A 20,417-nucleotide genomic window follows, 5' to 3' on the forward strand; every position below is an offset into this window, starting at 1 on the left:
CGTTTTTTTTCCCCTGCTCCTTTTTTTTTAGAGACCAAAAATATTATCGCATAAAATACAATATGTCCTACCTGGTTAGTTAGGGCATTTATTTTCTCTTGGAGATGTTAAAAAACACAAATCATCAGAATAACCATTATTTCTAGCCGCGTTCTCGGATTGCACCGTAACTCCGCATGTTCTGCAGACAAAATGAGACGGGGGGCTCTTAGATAAAATGTCACAGCTATATATCCTCGGCCTCATTTTAGTGCAAAAAGCAGCCACGGGATAGCTTGTTGAGCAACATGAGCAGAGGCATGACACCCGTTCATCTACCTTGCTCCTGCTTCCTCCCTCCTTCCTCCTCCTCCTGAATCCTAGAAGCAGAAGAGTCCCAGCAGAGGAAACACAGACGCTCTCCAGGTTCTAGGTTAAATACAGACACCACAGCCGCCGCAACGCTCATCACAGCCCTCTCCCCTCCATACATAGTGTGCCATCTTTTGGCCACTCACAGAACTGCTTCCCTTTCTTCCCCCTCTCCTTTTTTCCCCCCTTTGCTTTGCAGGAAAAGATCATAAAATCAGTGAAATAAAGTGAAATGGTTGTCTGGGGATGGATATGTCCCTTGCAACGTGAAGTGGAACTTGAGGAAATCGACGGATCTCCTGCAGCTTTGCGGAGGACTGTTGCTGCAGGGCTCTTTTTTTTCAAACCCTCACAATTTATGCAGGCTCTTGAGCCGTAAAAACACACATTTCTCCCTTCTGATGTCTCGCACACTCGCTCCTGATGAGAGGATTGAATGAATGAATGAGCCGAGAGCTGAAAGTAATTATGGCAGTTAAAAACAATTAGAGATAAATACTACAACTTGGTATAAATTCACAAGGACTTGTGTGCCTGCACGTTCAAAAGTGTGTGTGTGAATGGCATGCGGGCATACATTTGCACACAGCAAAATACAGAGAGAAATAGAGATATTCACCTTCGAAGGGTCACTCTCCTCTTCCTGGCTCATTAAAAACAGCCCCATTAGCAGTGTTCCATCAGAGTCTGACTGCCGACAGATATGTGAGTGTGTGTGTGTGTGTGTGCGCGAGTGTGTACAGTGAATCGTAAAGACATGCAGCGTTTTGGAGGCCTCTGGGCTGCCGAAGAATACATTAAACAGCAAAGAGCTCCCTCTCCTCTTCCTGACTGACTCCTGCTGGGACTACTTAGCATTTCTGGGGTGAAAACTTCTCCGGCAAGGTTGTCAAACACTATATACAAATTACAGCAGACCTAAATTGCTCCTGTATATAGTTATTTAACTTTTGTGTGTGTTTTTTTCACTCGTGTGTTTGTCTTGAGCTGACGAAGACCGTATTCCCCTGATACACTACGGGCAATGTCGCTTGAAGGGAGCGGGAGCAGTAAGAGGAGGGAGAGAGCGAGGGAGAGAGGGAGATCTGTAAAATTGTGAAAGAGACATTCAAAGCTACAAATCCCACAAGAATCCAGAACAACTTCACAATCGTTAGCTCATGAAAATTCTAGCAGTTTTAATGTGTTTTTGGGTCACAGATGGTAAGAGGAAGTAAAAATGTCTCATTTTTTTTGGCGCTTATTGTATCCCGATCCAGGGAGAATTGAGTGGAAAAATTAAAAATTAAATTAAATGCTAATCACAATCAGACCACATGCAAGTTTGTCCTTGTTGCCCTATAAAGCTAATGAGAGAGGTTTGATTGGCAAAGACCTGATCTCAGATCAGCACTAAAAGTCAAAAAATGTCTCCAAAGCCTCTGTCTCTTGTCTTTTCTCCTTCATTAAACCTGTCCTGCTGGAGTAATGAGTTGTGTTAAAGTGTGTGTTAGGGCTGTTTTCAGGGGTGCCGATGTGTGTGTGTCTGTGTGCCTCAGACATCTACCGTAGCATGAGAAGGCAAACTCAGATCTTTCAATTCAGTTAACATGTAACAATGGAGAACAACTATAGTAAATAACAGGGAGGTTTATTAGCAGAAATGTACTTCATGTCTCAAAAGAAAGCTATACAACGATTCCGGTTAAATTACAGTAAATTACTGGCAGCCAGCGTTATTTGACGCGTGGGTCTATTGATACGTAACAGTTTCTTAGTGTAAAAATATTGCAGTGCTGTTCTCTATAGAATATAACCTTTACAGTTTATTATGCAGTTACTTTAGTGTTCCTGCTGGAATCTCCAGTTTATCATCATGAAATGTTACTGCATGTTCTCACCCCTGTGCTCTAAATTCAGGATTTCTTTTTAGTTTTTTGGTCCTTTTTTGAAGTACGACACTATATCAGCATTGTCACAGTCTCCCTGCTCTCTGCACTTTACAGTTACGGGCCATCTGTTGTATTTAGCCGATCAAAGCCTGAAGAGAAAATAACAAAAAATGCCCATCAGAACACTTCTAAACGAATGTTTTGCACTTGTTTTCCTTCCTGAGGTTTTTGATAAAGAGAAAATATATTCCAGTGTCAGAACAGACAGAGCCCAGACACCAGCAGCTGCACTGTTCGATGGGGACTCACAAATCACAGCTTTTACTGCACATTATTTCCTATATTCTTTACAGTATGTTGTTGTGTTATAAAATTGGTTCCTCTGCAGGAAAAACACCCCTATTAGTCCTTATTATGTGACACTGCATAGCAATACATCAGCGTGTGGACATTTTTTAAATTTTATTTTAATGTTTTTTTAGGTGTAGTTTATGTACGATTATGAGGGATCCTGAGTTGACTAATGTTCGAGGGCTGCTATTAACGTAAACGTAAATTCATTTCTTGTGCTTTTTTCCTAACATCGTCTGGCTCTGGTAGAATATCAGATGATTTTACTTTTTGGGCTCCAAATAGTTATTTAAAGGAAAACACCTGCAGCAACGAGAGTGGGGAATATTCTTTACATCTGAATATGGAGAACGATCTGAATGTCACACAGGGGTTGGAACTTGTCCTTACCTTTGATGGAAGTTACTCTAAAAATGCTGGAAATTATATCTTTAGACCTTAACTGTGTCTCTTCCACCTGGACATTTTAGAAGAACTGCTTTTAAATCTTGGTTTATTTTATGAAAGGGACTTGAGATTACAGCTGTGTTGTTAAATAACCGTCATTACGATTACTGGAATCTATGACTTCATTGTTTCCATTGCTATAAATCATAAAACACTTGAAAATAAACTACTTTCATTTAATTCACAATGAAAACGTTGATTTTTTTGTTCAACACACCACAAAGCAATGAGTGTGATCTATTATGATCTACTTGTTTCTAAGAAGGTTTCAGGGACAGTCGGTAATAGCAGTGTGAGGGAATGTCCGTGCGCGTGTGCACGTGGATCTGTCCTGTAGGAGTGATAACTGATCGCCTTCCTGTTCATTGCCACCGGTCATCCATTAAGCGTGAACCAGGATTCAAATACTCGACCCATCAGAGGTGCCAATAACTAGGAGCACCACTGAAAATTACAGGGGAATTTAAGTCTGCTGGCTAATGGCATTGGCACAGACACTTTGCCAATACACATTTAGCAACGTGGTGGTGCGGCTGGCCCGGGGTGCCGGTGGAGACTGACACATCTCTCTTGAGTCTGTCCAGACGGAAGATTGGCCTGTCTGTCAGCAGCCAGGCCGCTGCCATTACCCCATGATCACCCCCAGCTCTCCTTACCCTTTCAACCTCCTCTTTTTTTCTTTGTTCATGACATTCCTTGTGTTTTCCGCCTTAACGATCTTCCATCCTTGTATTACAACGATGTTCTAGTGGTAAACAAAAAGGTGCCCTCCAGTTGATCTTTTTTTTTTGTAGAGAGAGAAAAACTTCTACAGCTGTTAAACCTGGAGAAAAATTAACCAAAATTTAAATGTTGTCTCTTTAGGTGTTTTTCCATTTAAAAACAAATATTCCTCCCTGGTATTGTACTTTGGGTTTACATTTAAGTCATGCTGGAGTGTTACAGTAGTTAAAATCCTCTAAAAAGACAAAGCAGATTGTGGAATTTACATTTTCAAAATAAATTGTAAACTTGTACTTGTTTCTTTAAAATTTTAGTCCAAATTAAGTTAGTCTAACTCTTTTATATATATATATATATAGGCTGTACATTTTTTCAAATGCATATGAGTAAAATGGCCCTCAGCTAAGACGCACTGTTCAGCTAGCTCTTAAAACATTCCTGGGAAATATCAAAAAGTTTTTTAACTTTTTTTTTTTTTACAATAACAATACCACAAAATTGTTATGTTGCTCATTTGCACTTTGCACCCCTCTCTTTGTTTCTTTCTCCCGTCAAAAGCGTCATCACCACGAACCACCTTTGTAACATGCTTGCTATAGAATCGGTTGACCTCGGCAAGGAAACACACGGGAAAAGCTCAGCGCCCTTGAGCAAGGTTGGAAACCCTCACTAATTACCAGAGAGCAGGGCGGAGGGCTGGTGGAGACTGTCGTTTGATACAAACACAATGCTCATTTTTCACACGATAATCTCCTCCATGTACAGATCTAAGAAAGAAATGTACAATAGGCCAGTATTTCTTAAGGCCCTGTTATCCTCTGTGATTTGCCTTTGCTTGAGGACGGTACAGTGAGGAATGAGAAGAAGAGATGAAGGGTATTGGACATGACTTGTTTCAACAAGAGAAGCACAAGATGACAGAGCAGGCACGAACACACAAAAAAAAACTGATGACCCCCCCGCTTTTCGATTCACACACTCCTCCTTAATCTGCTAGGATGTTCATGTCAATTGGAAAAGAGGGTGTGACCGATAGAACAGATTTCCAACTTAAAGGCTTTGAAACACCCACTCCCTCCCCTACTTTAATTCTCCTGCCTTGTTGTCTTGTTGCAAAGGAAAGAAAGGAGCGACTGAAAGATTTTTGCCAGAAGTGTAACAGGAAATTTAAGCTGCAAGAAGCGGCCACCAGCATTAGCTGGTTAAGTATCAGCAGCAGGGAACGGGTAATGAATGTAGAAGGGGAGACATATGAAATGTCATTAATGTTAATTCTAATCACTTTTTGGCTATTAAGCACAAATTAGTGAAGGCGATGTTAAATGTCATGGTCTGTCCTGGGATTCGTATAAGAGAGGGTGGGGGCCACGGAATAGGTTCTCATTTACATACTTAAGATCCAACTTAATTCTCAAAAGGGGTGATGGAAAATGAGGCCGAGCCGTAAACCGACGACGCTGACACTCGGGGAAGGAGGAGAGGGTTGGGGGGTGGGGGGACGCAAACGTTTTCTGGCGGCTGATTCTTCATTGTTCATGCTCAAGGTTATTTTCTTGAGCTCGTCGTCGAACGTCATTCCCTTGAATAATTCTGCTCAGGCTTTTCCTCCCTCTGGCTTTAAGGTTTGTGCTATTTAAGACCAATCATGTCAATGTGGAAAAGAATTAATCCTGCTTAAAAATATGTTACACGACTAGAATGCATGTTAACATCCCCCTGATTCTGTCGCGGGATATAGACTTTAGTTTGGTGGAGCAGGAGATAGTTGAAACAAATAATAGCGCTGGCTAGATTTTCAGAGGAGCTCATTGTCAAGTTTACTTATGAGCTCCAACGACTGCTCGTTTTCACGTAGGTACTCCGTCGCTGTCAAAGAGCTCGAGTCCTGCACGAAAAGAAAAAAAAAATCAAGGCAGTGAACAATGTAGCATTTTAAAAGCAAGATGAGCCAAAGCTCCGTAAAACCATGTCATGTAATTCGTTGCGATAGATAGATTAACCCCAGTCCACTGCAGAAGCCTCTGCATTCTTGTCCACATTGTTCTAATGGCAGCCCACAGTCTTTGGGAATATCCTGTCTTTTTCTTCCGCTCCTCTTTCTCTATCCTCTGTGGATACAGTTGACTGTGGGAGAGTAAATAACATTTGATATGCATAAACAGCCCCTTCCTATTCATTACTGTCAGAGTCTTAGAGTGCAGGAGGCAGAGGTCAGCATGTGAAGGTCCTCCTCAGGCAGGAGAAACGCCTGTGGTAGCTGTCACTCCTCTACCCTCCCACCACCACCGCCGCCCCTCCACCCCCAGCCCTCTCTCCACCACCTCTTCTATCCTCCTCTTCCTCCCTCCCTCTTTCACTTCCTCCCTCTCTCCCTTATTAGCACAGGCTGCAGGTCATAACCTTTCCGTGGCATTTTGCGATTCCACAACCCTTTGATTAGTGCAATATTTACATATTTCACAGTGGAGAGGGCGTTCTTGTGTCGCAGACACTTGAAGTGTTGTAAATGTGTTTGGCCTTTTGCCTGGGAAATGCGGAGGAGTCATACTCTCCGGTGGTAACTGCAGTCAAGGCTGCCGCGCTGATATACGCCGTAGTGCGTTTTAAGTATATTTACCCCACACCAACGCAGACAATCTACACATGCAAGTGCAATTTGGTCTGCGACGTGGCCCTTGGCCTCCCGAGGAAGGCCGTTTAGCAGCCATTAGAGAGGGATGGTGCTCCCTAGTGGCAGATATAGATCAGACCCTCCAACTTGGACAGTGTGCTGCAGAGCTAAAGAGGAAGCGAGGAGGTCAGAGGCTTGGCTGTAGTCCAGTCTTGTATCTGTAAAGGGTTAATATTTCTTTCTCAAGGTTTAAGTATTTTCTGTATTAAAATCCTGATGAAAACTAGGGAAGTGCATTGTGGGTGGAATGTGTATGCAGAGACCTCATGAGGCCTACTGTAGCAGTCACCACCTTGGAGACAGTTGTACATACTTTGGTATGCATGCACAGATTTTCAGTGCTAAAGTAGTGCAAACATCCAAGATAAAGTCACAGAATTGTAGTGACTGAAAGGAGCTTGGATTGTGCAAATTAAAATTAGATCTCAAAACTGATCTCCGAGTTAGGACTGACCCATGAGTACTCAGTAAAGGGCATTAGAAATAGAGTCCACGAGCCTCAAAGCATGTCCCCATGTTATGTTTTGTATATATTTGTACTTCCCCATATCTGTGGGACATCATCTCATCTACGAACATGAAATATTTATCAGCCACAACAATCAAGCTTAGATTTTTTCACCTTGTAAGCCCGTTAGTGTACATGTGTATGTGTGTGTGCACCATCATAACAAAATGTGGTGCTTGAAACGCAGGAATTACCACAAAGAAGCTTTTGAGTACTTTTGGAGGTGTTGTCCATTTGTCTTTCTGTCCGTGGACAGATCTTATCAAGACAATAAAAGCCAGTACACTGTGTAATAAACCTTTACGTCATCATGATGAATTAAGGCAAAAACAGGTTTGGCTGTTTAATTAGCAATGTGCAGTAGCCTAAGCAATGATTTTTTTTTTAAATGCACAATAAAACATATCAGGCTTAAATAATCCCTAACCACCTTGAAAAATGGATCCTCTGAAGGCACTAGTTCAATATTCTTATTCATTTAACAGTGTTATTGGAAACACACTTATTTCTTTACAGTAAACAATAGGCTGCAGTCAGCAGCTGGGTTAGCTTAGTTACCGTATTTTTCTTACATAAGGCGCACCGGATAGGGCGCATTAAGTGAAACAAAACAGTCAGATGAGTCAAACTTTACTCAACTCATTCTTCTTGCTTCCTCCACTTCCGTACCATTGATTCATAAATGTTGAATTCTCTCGCAGCTGCTCTATTCCCATGTTGTTGTAGTATATTAATGACTAACCTCGTATTGTGGATGGATTATCTCAGTTGTTCTCATGACTCAAGTTTGGTTCATTTACAGTATCCTGCCATGCAACTGCATTTGTCCCTAACCATCGGGAACACTCACCTTAACTTTTATCGAGCGGAAAAAAGTTGGCATTCATCCTCCAGCTTCGCTGGGGGTGTCCAAATTCATAGGCTGTATCGTCCTGTGGCTGCATTTGTAGGCCGATTACGTCACAGCGACAAGATGAAGGCTGTCCAAATTCGTAGACTTCTCCAAATGCGGTTGACAAATGTGTCCTCCTTTTCCCCAGATTAGAAGGATGGGTCTGGTGTATCCTTCATGGCCCACCATATCCCAGAATTCATAGGGCGGCCCAGCCAATTCTACTTTCTAACAATGGCGGCCGCCACTAAGTTTTAATATTACTCTTATTACTCTTTCTGGGTCACAAAATAAACCTTTAACATATTTTCAGGCAAGAATGTAGCTGTGTAAACTTTAAATATCTGCTCGGTTTATCAAGACATCACACATTCGCAAAATTTTTTTTGATGCTTTTGGAGACGTCTGTTACCCACCAGCTCGATAGCTAGCCAGGGTTCAAGGCTCGCTAGAGACACTGAGAACGGCAAACTCCTGGTACATTGTTTTCAAACCCCCGCAGTCTTTTGCTACTCAGGTTAAACATGATAAATAAATGGGTCACTTAGATAACTTAAAATGTTATTGTTTGGCGTTTCGGTTTGGCTGAGATTAAAGTTTTAAGGTTTTCACACAGCTGAATAAACTTCAAATGGAAGACTGATTAAACAGAAGTTTGACATGACCAAGAATTTACACCAGTGTCCTGTTATATTTTAGATAGCAAGGAGCAGACGGCTGAGTTTATTAAACTCCACCAAGACAGCGGTGACACGAATCTGAAGGCTAGACCGTCCAATTTCACAGCTGCTCACTTGCAGCCTAACCAGCCTCTTGAGGACCCAGCCCACGTAGACCGCAAAGTCCGCGTCCTCGGGAGGATGCAGCCTATGAATTTGGACACCCCTACTGTGTTTATCTTATGCTAACCTAGCTGTGTTGCTAGGAATCACATAGCACATCATTATATACCAGCTAGTCCAACTTAACCCTACAAAACTCACTGCTGTTTAGTTTTCTGTCTTCATTTATGTTGGAAGTGAGAGCAGAGCTGTATGTTTTATTTTTTTCAGAAATCCCTCAGTCAGAACATGAAAATGATAACTTGGATGTAGGGTTGTACATGTCTGGTAGCTTTATTTTGCGGTCAATCGCTACTGCATAGATGGACTCCAAAATCATGCCCAAAACACCAAAACATAAAGATCGCATTATAACGCGGCTCACCTTCCGCGGCTGCGCTGTTTCACAGATTTTTTGCTTTATTTTTTTTTTTTATTTTTTTTTTTTACATGGCATTGTGTTCTGCGTCCTGATCGGCTGCAGACCACTGTCGATCTCCTCCGTGCCGTCTCTCCTGTACAGTACAGAATCACTACATCGATCACTGATTGATTGATTCATTAAGGATTCATTGATGTTGAATTATCTCGCAGCTGCTCTATTCCCATGTTCTGGACCTGAAAACAGGGTTTGATCTTTGGTTTCATTCCATAATACTGGACATGGTTTAAACTTTGAGAGTGTTTAAACAAGAGAGAAAAGTGTGAAAATGTTTGTGCCTGTCTGAGAAAAGTGTATTAAGAGTGTAGTGAGGGGCGTTACAGTCTTAAAACATCTATAATAACTGTAGAAAATAAAGTTGGCTACTTCCCGGAGTTCACCCTTCGCTGGCTATTTTTAGAACATAACATCCGCGATAAACGAGGGACCGCTGTATACAAACATTTGAATCCTTTCTCTCTTTTGCTCTGAGGCGTGGTGGAAAAAATATCGACACATCGACGAACATCATCTACAGATATATTTGGTAAATGCCCAAGACATCTTGAGAAATTTAATCGCCACTTGATTCATCCATTTGGTTGACTTGTTTTGGAAAACCCGACTGTAAACAAGGAGCGAATATCACACTGGAAACAAAGCGCTATACAGGCGTTTTCCCACCGGAAGTAGCATATGCTAAGGTGCGCATAGTCTATCCCTCAAGCGGTGCGGCTTTGTAGCTTAGTAAAGTCATACTAAAACATTTTTTGACAGATTTTTGAGCGCTGCATACCAGATAAAAGTGGTTCGAGATCAGTAAGCACAACCAGAATTCAAACATAAGGTGCACCGGATTATAAGGCGCACTGCAAATTTTTGAGAAAATTAAAGAATTTTAAGTACACCTTATAGTCTGAAAAATATGGTATACATGAAAACTAAAGACTAGACCCAGTGAAGTAGTGATTCCCTGTTAAAAAAAAAGAAAAGAAAGAAAGTTGTCCCCCTCTAAAATGCTAAGCTAAGCTAAAGCTAAGCTAGCCATGATGTCTAGATACACAGGTTTATAATGCTCCTGACTTTCAAAATACATGAAAAGCTGAAAGGTGTGTTTTGTTGTACTAACTGTGATTTTGTGGTCATTAAAAGATGTTTAGAATTTGGAAATTGATGATTCATCTCACAAGCCATGACACACTGATTTTACCTACATAGCTGCCTTTCTAAGTTAAAAGTACCGGCACTGGTATCAGCAATACTGATCCCATTTAAGATCCAGATTATTACCCAAATTTGCATTACTTTTCATATTATCAGGTTCTTCTAGTAACAAAAATTGCCATACATACAGGATTGAAAAGGTGCTGGTGGAAGAGGTTTCCTTTGACAATCCAAAGCAACATCATTTTCAAGGCTTACCAATTCCTCAGGTGTTACGTGGGGCGCCACTTACTTTTGGTTCAATTTCTCATCTTGTGAAACACCTTCAACCTAAAATAACTGAAATACGCACATAATATCAGCTAAAAACTGACGTATAAATGCATAAGCATACATTTAAAGAAAAAAAAGATTGAAATCTGTACGTACCCCTGTGGTTATACCTGTGTAAAAGCAAAGACTTTGAAACTGAACAACATTTTTCCTTTATGACACGTAAAGATGTGATATAAAGAAGCACATTATACTGTGCTCACCAAAACACCTATCCTATCCATCAAGTCTGACTCAGCCTGACGTTTGGCGTATTTTCCACCTCAGTCAGTCATTCAGTCAGTCAGCTTCTCTCTGCTGTGTGACAGAAAGAAGAGATGTCAGCGAACAGGTTTTTCAGGGAGCTCGGGGCCGTCATGTCTGCCTTCGCTGTGACTGATGAGGTTGTGAAGAGTGACGGGCAGCTGCAGTCTTTTCTCAGCCCGCGGGCCTGCTTGGCATTAACGTTATGTGCCATGTTCTCAGAGGGAACCCGTCATTCAGCCGTCACTCAAACCGGCAGACAGATGGCGCGCATAGACTCCGAACATGAAAGAGACTGGCAAAGTAGCAACAATCCCTAGGTGGTCCTTCGTAGTTGAAGGGTGCGGGTTTCTCATCACCGTTGCTTGGCAGCTCGACTTCAACTGCAAGGCCACACATGGACATCAAGGTGGAAACTGGGCCCAGACGAACATCAAAGTCCCGATCCATCAAACGTGTCATATGATATGAAAGGGAACAGCTTGCAGGGTGGCTCAGGTCTGATCTGTTTTCACCTGATCACATGGGCACGACACATGGGCACGTTCACTTTCTTCTGCAGGCAATGGAGTCGTATGCAGAGCTCAATCAGAAACAAAATAGGTCTGTTAGAGAAACTGGACTTTATTTGCAGTCGAGCAGCACAAGAATTTTATTCAAATTTCTGTAGCAAATTTGGAGATTTTATCATGACATTGAACAGCATGAGTAAGGATGCCTCAGGTTTGTCATATGTGTCGTCATGGTGCAATTACAGCTGAAGGAGCATCTACATCATGATGAAGCAGCAACATAATCCAGAGTAATTAGACCCTGCTATTCATCAGACCAGTTAAATTGGTGCCAGGCTGTAAAGGCTTTTATTCTGAACACTAGTTATGCATAAGTGTTATAACTGTCCAAAGTGATTGAAACCTTTGGTCAACAAAGTGTCTAAGTAACCTGACATGCATGTCTTTGGACGGTGGGAGGAAGCCAGAGTACCTGAAGAGAACATGCAAACAGTAGATTTGAACCAAGGATCTTCTTGCTGTGATGTGGTGGTGCTAACCAGCACCACACCACTTTGCTACCTGTAAATGCAAAATTTTTATGTAACCCAGGCAACTAAACATTTACATCTGCAGTAAACTATATGCAGTTATTAAACAACCACCGTCAGGTGTTGGCAAAAGAAATGCTGGAGTCGTTTTCTGAAATGAGAAAAGTACGGGTGACTGAAAATATATAAACACTTCATGAAAAAAATCTGTGTAAAATTAACACACACCTCATGTAAAATATATTTTGGGGGTGGCTGTAGCTCAGGTGGCAGAGCAGGTCAGCCACTAATCAGAAGGTCGGCGGTTCGATCCCAGGCTGCCTCCTGGCTGCATGCCAAATATCCTTGGGCAAGATACTAACCCCATGTTTGCCTACTGGTGGTGGTCAGAGGGCCCGGTGGCCCGGCAGCCTCGCCTCTGTCAGTGCGCCCCAGGGCAGCTGTGGCTACAATGTAGCTTGCCATCGCCAGTGTGTGAATGGGTGAATGTAGTGTAAAGCGCTTTGGAGTCCTTAAGGTCTAGAAAAGCGCTATACAAATGCAGGCCATTTACCATTTTAAAAAAACAGAAGGCTGGTCTAATTTTACATATAGAATTGATGCTTGCACATAAACAGCCAGTGTAGTCACTTTCATTGATACAGTGTAAGCCTCGTTTTGTAGCATCTGTTCTATAAATGATCAGCACACATCTTGCAACAGCGTCAAAGAGCCCTGCAGGATGCAGTCTTCAAACTTAATCTGCCTGTCACGTCATTAGCCATTTCTGGGTCCAAACGCTCCTCAGGTTCCTAAAAGCAAACAAACACTAGGGCATCACTGTGAGTTATAAAACAGTCCACATTCTTTCAGTTCATTTGCATGACCAGTGTGGACATTTTTAAAATACAGTCATGGATTTTAAATATCCATGATTGACAAGGTTTGGTGAAGTTAGACATTATCTTCCTAGTTTCCACCTAACAATGATATACTGAAGTCTGACTGAAGTATTTTGTAAAGATTTAAACGTAAACCTCTTTGTAACTTTGGACATTAACAAGGAAAACTAAATAACAGCAATATTTGGAGGATTAGTGAAGTGGGGCTAGCTGGCATATGATGTGCTAACTTGTGGGTAACTACAGCGCTATATTTAGGCTAATAGAAACACTTTAGCACAGGGGAGACATAGGATGAGGGTGAGGAAGTAAAGTTCATGTTGAGCATGTCCAATGGGCAGAAGCCTATTGCAGGAAGAAGATTTGATAAATGGAGGAAACTTCAGCAGATGGAACGTCCCATCCACAACACGAGGTTAGTCACGAATATGTTGCTGTGTGTTTCGGATTACTCGCTATGAAAAAAATATTCTGTCTCTAAGCTTAACATCTACACTGAAAGACAGCTATTCTTTTCTAAAGCCTTCAAATATTTGGTGTCCGGGACATAATGAACCCCTGGGCTATAGTGTGCACTGTGAGGCTTCAAACACTTGTGAGGAACACATGAGTTGTGTGAACAAAAAGCTGAAGATACCGGGGGCAACTTGTTTCTAATAAATAAAATAAGACGAAAGTATTGCAATGGCTTCAAACAACGCTGTAGACCAGCGACTGTAGACCATATACAGCCCACTTTGATGTGTACCGGACCAGTAAAACTCCTCTTTCCATTAGTGTAAAGAAGTTTAACTTTACGTTTTCAAACACGAGAAAAAGAAGTGCAACATCAACAATACAGCTCAGTTTTTCTACACAATAACGAAATGTTGCTTTAGCTTAAATTTTAGGAAATAAATGTGTGAAATAATAGAAAAAGTTCTCTTCACTCAGTGCAGACTGTCCTGTAAAAGTAACATGGAAAAAAATGCATTGATTGACAGAAATTGTTTTTTTTCTTTTTTGCACACTATAAAACTGATAAATATCTACAGTAGATAGTGAAAAATTTATGTTATTCAATTAATTAATTGTTTATCTATTACTCGACTGATTACTGACTAATTACAATCAGGGAGGTCTTTATTAGTAAGAAAAGCTGCAAAACTTACAAAAATACAGTTAAAAGTATAACATTTATCTCCTCATATTTTCCAAAGCCATCTGGTGGATCAGATTGGAGTCTTGTGCAACCAGACCTCAGGTTTGACACCCAAAAACAGGGCTGATATACGATCACTAAACAAGCGAATAGGTGTGTAGTTGAGATTAGCGTAACTGTCGAGCTGAAAGATCTTAATGTTCTGAGTCTACATATCCCCTCTGATTCTCATCTGACTGTTTAGCCTGTGGAAAAGCAATTTATGGCAGCAAGCTGTTCTTCGCCGCATCATGATGTACATCGTGATGCTGCGTCACTGTTGACAACATGGTGAAATTCTAGTCGATAGCTGACAGTGACAGGAGTGATCGTGATGAGAATAATTCGCGTGATGGAAAATGAACAAACACAAAATGTTACCGTCAGTATTCAAAGACAACGGGCTGCACGGTTCTTGGTGATATTTACACACAGGCGGCGTAAGTAACCGAGAAAAATGAAATCTTAAAAACTGTGAACGTGTGAAGCTTTTTCATCTAAACTTGGACTCGCTCAGTCACGCTGGCTGAGGTAAATTTAAAACAAACAAGTGAAAAAAAGATAAAACGGTGCCAACAGGTGTCATTTTGTGTGTCTTTATTGTGGACATGACATTACATCTTTTTGAAATGATGTACAAAAGTATAACAGAACTGAGAATGGCTCAGACGAGGTAGAGCTTTCACATCGGCTTGCTGGCTTGAAAACTACACAGTATAAAAACAACCCGGAAAAATCGAATTAAAACAAACACTCCTGTCTGCTTCTGTCCTCTTATCCTGTTTTGAAGTGATAATAAATACAGATATCAACCAAATACATCTGGAATAATAATGTCTTCTAAGGTAAATTAATCATCGAGTTCATAACAAATTTAAAAAAAAATATGAATACGGACACAAATAATACAACTTAAGAGGCATGTAAAACAAACCCAACCAAAGAGAAAAAAGAAACACCTGCCAGCCCCTCTGGGAGGGCAAACCATGACTAGCTACTCAACAAATCCTACAGTTTAGCAAATAGACTAAAAACACACTTTTACATCTTTATGAAAAAATAAGCACTGCTGCGCCTAGCATTATCAAACCTCCCTTGAGGAAACGTAGCTAAAAAGCTGTACCACACAGCAGTCACAGAACAAATCATTTTGCATTCATATCTATAGAATCATTCTAACAAAATAAAAGCCCCAAAAAAGAAAAGAAACAAAAAGTGTTAGCCGGCACCGTTAAAAAGACATTCTCAAAGAAACCTTAGCTAGAACTGGACAAAATAAGAATGGTTAAAGCACTAACCTAGTCTAAGTGCACTAGTAATGCCATTTGGTTTCTACCGCTGTATATAAAGGGTTTGGTAAGAGTTTAAGAGATTAGAGATATACACTTTATATTACACTTACTCCTGCTTCATAGTTTTTCTAAGTCACACTTCGGAGTACAAATTCATAGCTGAGGAATTTATCTTAAAGGGACTTCTGTACAACATTGGTATTAGTACTACCCTACCTCAAAGGCTAGAGAATCCATTTCAAGTATTTTCACTAACCACACCTTCAACATACACATTTGTGCATTATTAGTCCGATTCAAGCACACGATATTGTATGCATAACTAAACAACCCAATGGCATAACAACTGTTTCATCACACATTTGCGTAAAAACTACTGAGGTCTCAAAATAGATGGAAAATACAGTACTCTGTAAGCTCCGTCATCTACAACTGGTGTGAATTTTGAATCAGAGAAACCGACTGCTTTACTCTTCTTCAGAGTCTTGAGCTGCTTCGCTTTACTTCTCCTCTTCCCCAACATGCTGGGCATGGCGTATTCAATCCTGGGGGCTATTTTAAGGGTGAAGGACAAGTAAAACAAACAGCCCTGCTTGACATCAGCCAATAAATGTTAGCATGCTTTCATTACAGGAGGTAGGATAATATAGAAAGCATCAAGACGGAGGCTGTAGTACACGGGAAGTTTAGTCAACCTCTAATACAGTATAAAGAGGTTTGAAATGCACGCACACACACTCACACACACACACACACACACACACACACACACACCTGTGTTAAGGCTGTGACAGCTCTACAATTCAATGTCTCCACCTTGTGTATTCACTCATGAACTCTCTGATAGGCTGACCTCCTCACCTCTGCCTTCTCTTTCTCTGACCCCCTCAAATGCAAAGCGTCACATCACCTTTCAAAGAATCAGACTGACAGCCCAGGGGATAGGCTCATTAGTCTGCTTAAATGTTCTGGTAACCTAATCAGCTCTGCATTGTCGGTCCAATAAACACACAGTTATACAGGATGGTGGACACGTTTCATTATGTGCCCACTTTATCTTTAAAATAAAACCATTAAAGGCACAGCTTTAAATCCTAACACGAGAAGATCAACATCACGGTCACGTCTGTCCACTAAGTATGGCCGGGGACTTAGTACGAAGACTGGGGACAGGAAGGAACGGCAGGCCCAGTCGTGATTTTGAACATTTGAACAAGTTTAAAAACGGTCACACTACTTTGCAAAGGGAAAAAAAAGAATGCACTTGCACTGCTGCTTTCTTCAGTTATTAAGGCCCCATCATAGACATCGAGTTGGTCGCCTGGCAAACTGTGCCATCACACAGCTTGCTGTTACAGTGCATGTACCCGCTGAATAATAGGTGTCAGCCAGTAGCTCAACTACAGCACAAATAGGAGATGATGTCAAAATCAGATGCAAAGAAATAGCTGTTTTTGTTTTGTTTATTTTTAAGTCTTATCCTTTCAGACATTTGCAAAATCTCTCTGTATAATCTCTGAGCTTCTGTGCCAACATATCGTTAAAACAGCGGTAAAATCCAACAGGATGCTGTTTCCAATCCAGCTGTGGCAGCAGCTGCACAACATTCCAGGTTTCAGAAACTTAGAGGCAGGAACGAACGCTTGTGACAGTGGATGCAATGTCAATTTGGCGTCAATTTTGCGTTCGTCAGGCGCCTCTTGACGGGTATAATGGGGCCCTTAGATGGTATTCAGCCTGCCTATGGGTTTTGAATCAACAAGGGGGTAAAAGGTGGAATTAGGGGGCAAATATTCTCCTACTTCCTGGCTGCAGTGTTAATACCAACATGCTTAGTGCATGAGCTATTTACAAGGCTCCTTATCACAGTTTTGTTTTGTGTAATGTAGCCCATCATTACCTATGTTACTTCCATAACATCCTTTATCAGTCTTGCAACTCAAACCATTTCATCTCAAAAAATATATTCAAAAAACTGAAGTTGACCCATTAAGCTAAGGACTATCATTCAATTGAAAACGTTCAATCGACAGGCGGCCGGTAATTTTGTGTCATTTTTCTGTATGACTGTTTGTTGCCGGTGACATGCTCATGCCGGGTTGTTGGGCACAAGATGCATTTATCTTTCAAAAATCAAAGCATCATGGTGGATTCCAGATAGAAAACAGACAGCATAAATGTTCAGCCATTACCGTTTATGTAAGGCAAAAGATTTATGCTTTCTAAATCCAGCATAAGATAACATCATGAAATTTTTAAGAGACAGCGCGGTCAAAAGTTCAGAACTGCTCTTTAGCAATGGAAAATCTTAGGATGCATCTCTTCCCCCTAACATGATCAGCACCGTATTTTTCTTTGCAATCTGGAGCCAACTTCTTCCTGCCACTTTCTTCCTGCTTTAGTGGAGTCCGCCTCATTTAAAGCCCAAATAGTCTGAGATGGTGACACTCTAATACAAACGAGTTACTGAGGAAAACTCCACTCAGTCCCTTCCTTTTAAATGGACAATAATTGAAGGGCTATAAAAATGGTATGCTCATTTATATTGCCTTTTTTTATGAGCATACACCTCCATCACTGTTCCCTCTCTTTTTTGTCCCTTTCTTATCCTACCTCTCTCCATCTTTCTCTCTCTTTCTAATCACAAGCTCTAGAATGGTCACCGCACTCCCACCGTTACACTATCGACTGAAGGGGAGTGAGTTTAGCACACCTAAACACGCGCACACACACACACACACACACACACACACACACGCTGACAGAAAGATGCAAGTCTTCTGAGTCAGAGCCCACAGGAGACAAACTTGCTATGTGCCAGCTGGTTGTCGATGAACCGTAGAGCTTCTTTCTTCTCTTGCTGTGTGTTGATGGTCAGTGTCCTGAGAAATGCACAAAATCTCACGTACAATAAAGCTTAAAAGAACAAAAAAAATAAAAAACTTTAAAAAAAAGGTTTGTGGGGGCATCTACAGCAGCCATGCAATGCCACAGTCCTCGATCACAATGCCAGCAGTTGCATCTAAGTTCAGTTTCTCTCCTCATTTACTTTCCTTCTCCTGTAAAGCAGCTGGCAGCAACTTTACTTGTTGGTACCTCCAAAAATGGCAGCAAGAGGCAACTCATCGAATTTTCAGGGCTCCCGTGATCAGAAATCATTTAAAGGTCACACGCCAACCTTCGTGATAAAGAAGACCCAATGAAGCAAAAGACTGAATGTTGGTGAGTCCAGCCTCCCTGCCAAAGAGAAACTTTGCATTTCACTCTTCACTTCTTCTATGGTGAGAGGTGTGCACACCTGACCCACGCAGCTTCTTAAAGCAGATTTCCATCAGGTGTCATTTCTATTAAAAAGACTTTTTCTGCTCCGGGCCGTCTTTGTGATTTTGAAATTTTCTAGCACAACTTGAACAAGCTTTTTTACAGTAAAAAAACAACAACAACAAAAAAAAAAACTACAATAACCTTCAATGTAGAAAATTCTACATCATTAAAGGGTGACGGTGAAGAGGAAAGGCTCAAAAAGTGAACTGTTAGTCGTAGGTTCTTGTGTCTAGATCTGTGAATTTCAGGAACGGTGACAGGGCTTTGGGATTGTGTAAGAAGCTGGTCCAGGTTGTGATCAGATCAGCTGAAGGTGTTTACTGTTGCTGTTGTGGGTTTGGTGGGTGTTTGGCAGCCGGTCCTCCTCGCTCCCCCTGGCTCAGTAACAAGCTCCTCCTGTCTTGGTACTGGCTGTTGTCAAAAGGCATATGGTGGACACTCTGGACATGTGTCTTTAAGTTCCCTTTCTGAGAGGCTCGGTATGGGCAGAGTTGGCAACAGAATGGCCTTTCCCCTGAGGAACACACACACAAAGTTGAAAGGTCATATGGCGGCCAGAGGTGACACCGTACACAGAATTTAGAGAGGACAGGGATGTTTAAATATACGAGACAAAAATGATGCAAAGCATAGATGAGGCTTGCTGCAGTGGGAATGGAAAAAGAAGGGGAGGAGGCCAGAGAACACAAGCGAACATAAGCAAAGACACATGGTGGCATTCAGCTAGAAGTACAGAAACACTCTGTAGGTTAAGTGAAGCCTTTATATTTATTAATTTATTTTTTTTACATCTATTTTCACTTAAAAAGTTCTCTATCCTGACCCAGATGGAGTAACTGTTCCTCGCCCTTTCCTGCCATCTGGAGAAGAGTGCCACACATCCCCCTGTCCAAAGAGTCCCACTTTTGTCTCCATGCGTTTCTCCATCACCTGGGCCACCCAGCAGCCCCCTACACAAACACACCCCCTCTCAAACACACTCTGTGCGCACCCTATACTCTCCCTTCTAATTAGAATGACCTACAATGGCACAGACACCTCTGAAAAAACAAAACTAAATAAATAAATAAAAATAAGCAACGCACACCTGAACAAAACAAATGAGCGTGCCATTTAATTGCACCTAATTATCATTTTGATAAATGGAAGAATATCAAAGCGGGAAAACAAATGACTCCCCGTGCCCCTCCCGCACTCCTTCTCCCAGAAGAAGAAACAGGGAAATATAGCTGTTATCATACATCATCAGAAACGCAACGGTGAGAAAAGGAAGGGGGGAGTGGGGGGCTGGTGTAAGACAGAAAGCGAGAGAGATAAAAAACAAAAAAGTATAATTAATCACACCGAAATCCCCCCCCCCCTTCAAAACCCCCAAAAACAGCTGCAAAGATGGTGAGGGTGAGACGTGCCGGGGAAGCGAAAACCTCCGCGACACCGTCCTGCGAGGGAAAACATCACTGACAGGACCGGTGCACTACATTATACTAAAGGTTATCGGCACCGTAAAGCAGCGTCAACACTACATTTAATTGGACCCCTCTGCAGCGCCCGCTCCCATCACTCACAGTGTGTGTGTTAAATCTGAGTTCACATGGGCGTGTGTGATGTGCTTGATTAATTATGATGGAGGTGCCGCGTGTACAGCCCGGGTCTCTCCGAAAGTCAGAGCAGAGTAGTTTTAGCCCAATGTTCCCACTGACCCCAATCCTTACTCATCGTTTCTGCAATTTTTAAAGTTTGTTAATTACTTGTGTTCAGTTTCATTTCCACACAATCCTATTGGTTTTTGTTGTATTTACACCTGCTCATAAACAAAGATGTTATAGTACACTGTATGTGAAAGGTGAAAGTAGGAAATACTGTGATGTTGCCCAGTGGTTTGTGGACTCCCTTTTTGAAGTG

At 41.5% G+C, this 20,417-nt stretch overlaps 1 protein-coding gene across 6 annotated transcripts in view; it reads right to left on the minus strand.

Moving 5' to 3' along the window:
• Positions 1–14,494: 14,494 nt before the first annotated feature.
• znf516 (zinc finger protein 516) overlaps positions 14,495–20,417 on the minus strand; it is a 49,698-nt gene continuing 43,775 nt past the window's right edge. For all 6 annotated transcript variants that reach the window (XM_035909506.2, XM_035909504.2, XM_006794873.3 and 3 more), the window contains one exon: positions 14,495–19,029. In XM_035909506.2, the coding sequence (XP_035765399.2) occupies positions 18,833–19,029 (197 nt within the window). In that variant the 3' untranslated portion in view covers positions 14,495–18,832. The remainder of the gene's footprint in view (positions 19,030–20,417) is intronic.

This window comes from Neolamprologus brichardi, chromosome 11 (genome assembly GCF_056152115.1).
Source record: "Neolamprologus brichardi isolate AB-2024 chromosome 11, ASM5615211v1, whole genome shotgun sequence".
NCBI lineage: Eukaryota > Metazoa > Chordata > Actinopteri > Cichliformes > Cichlidae > Neolamprologus > Neolamprologus brichardi.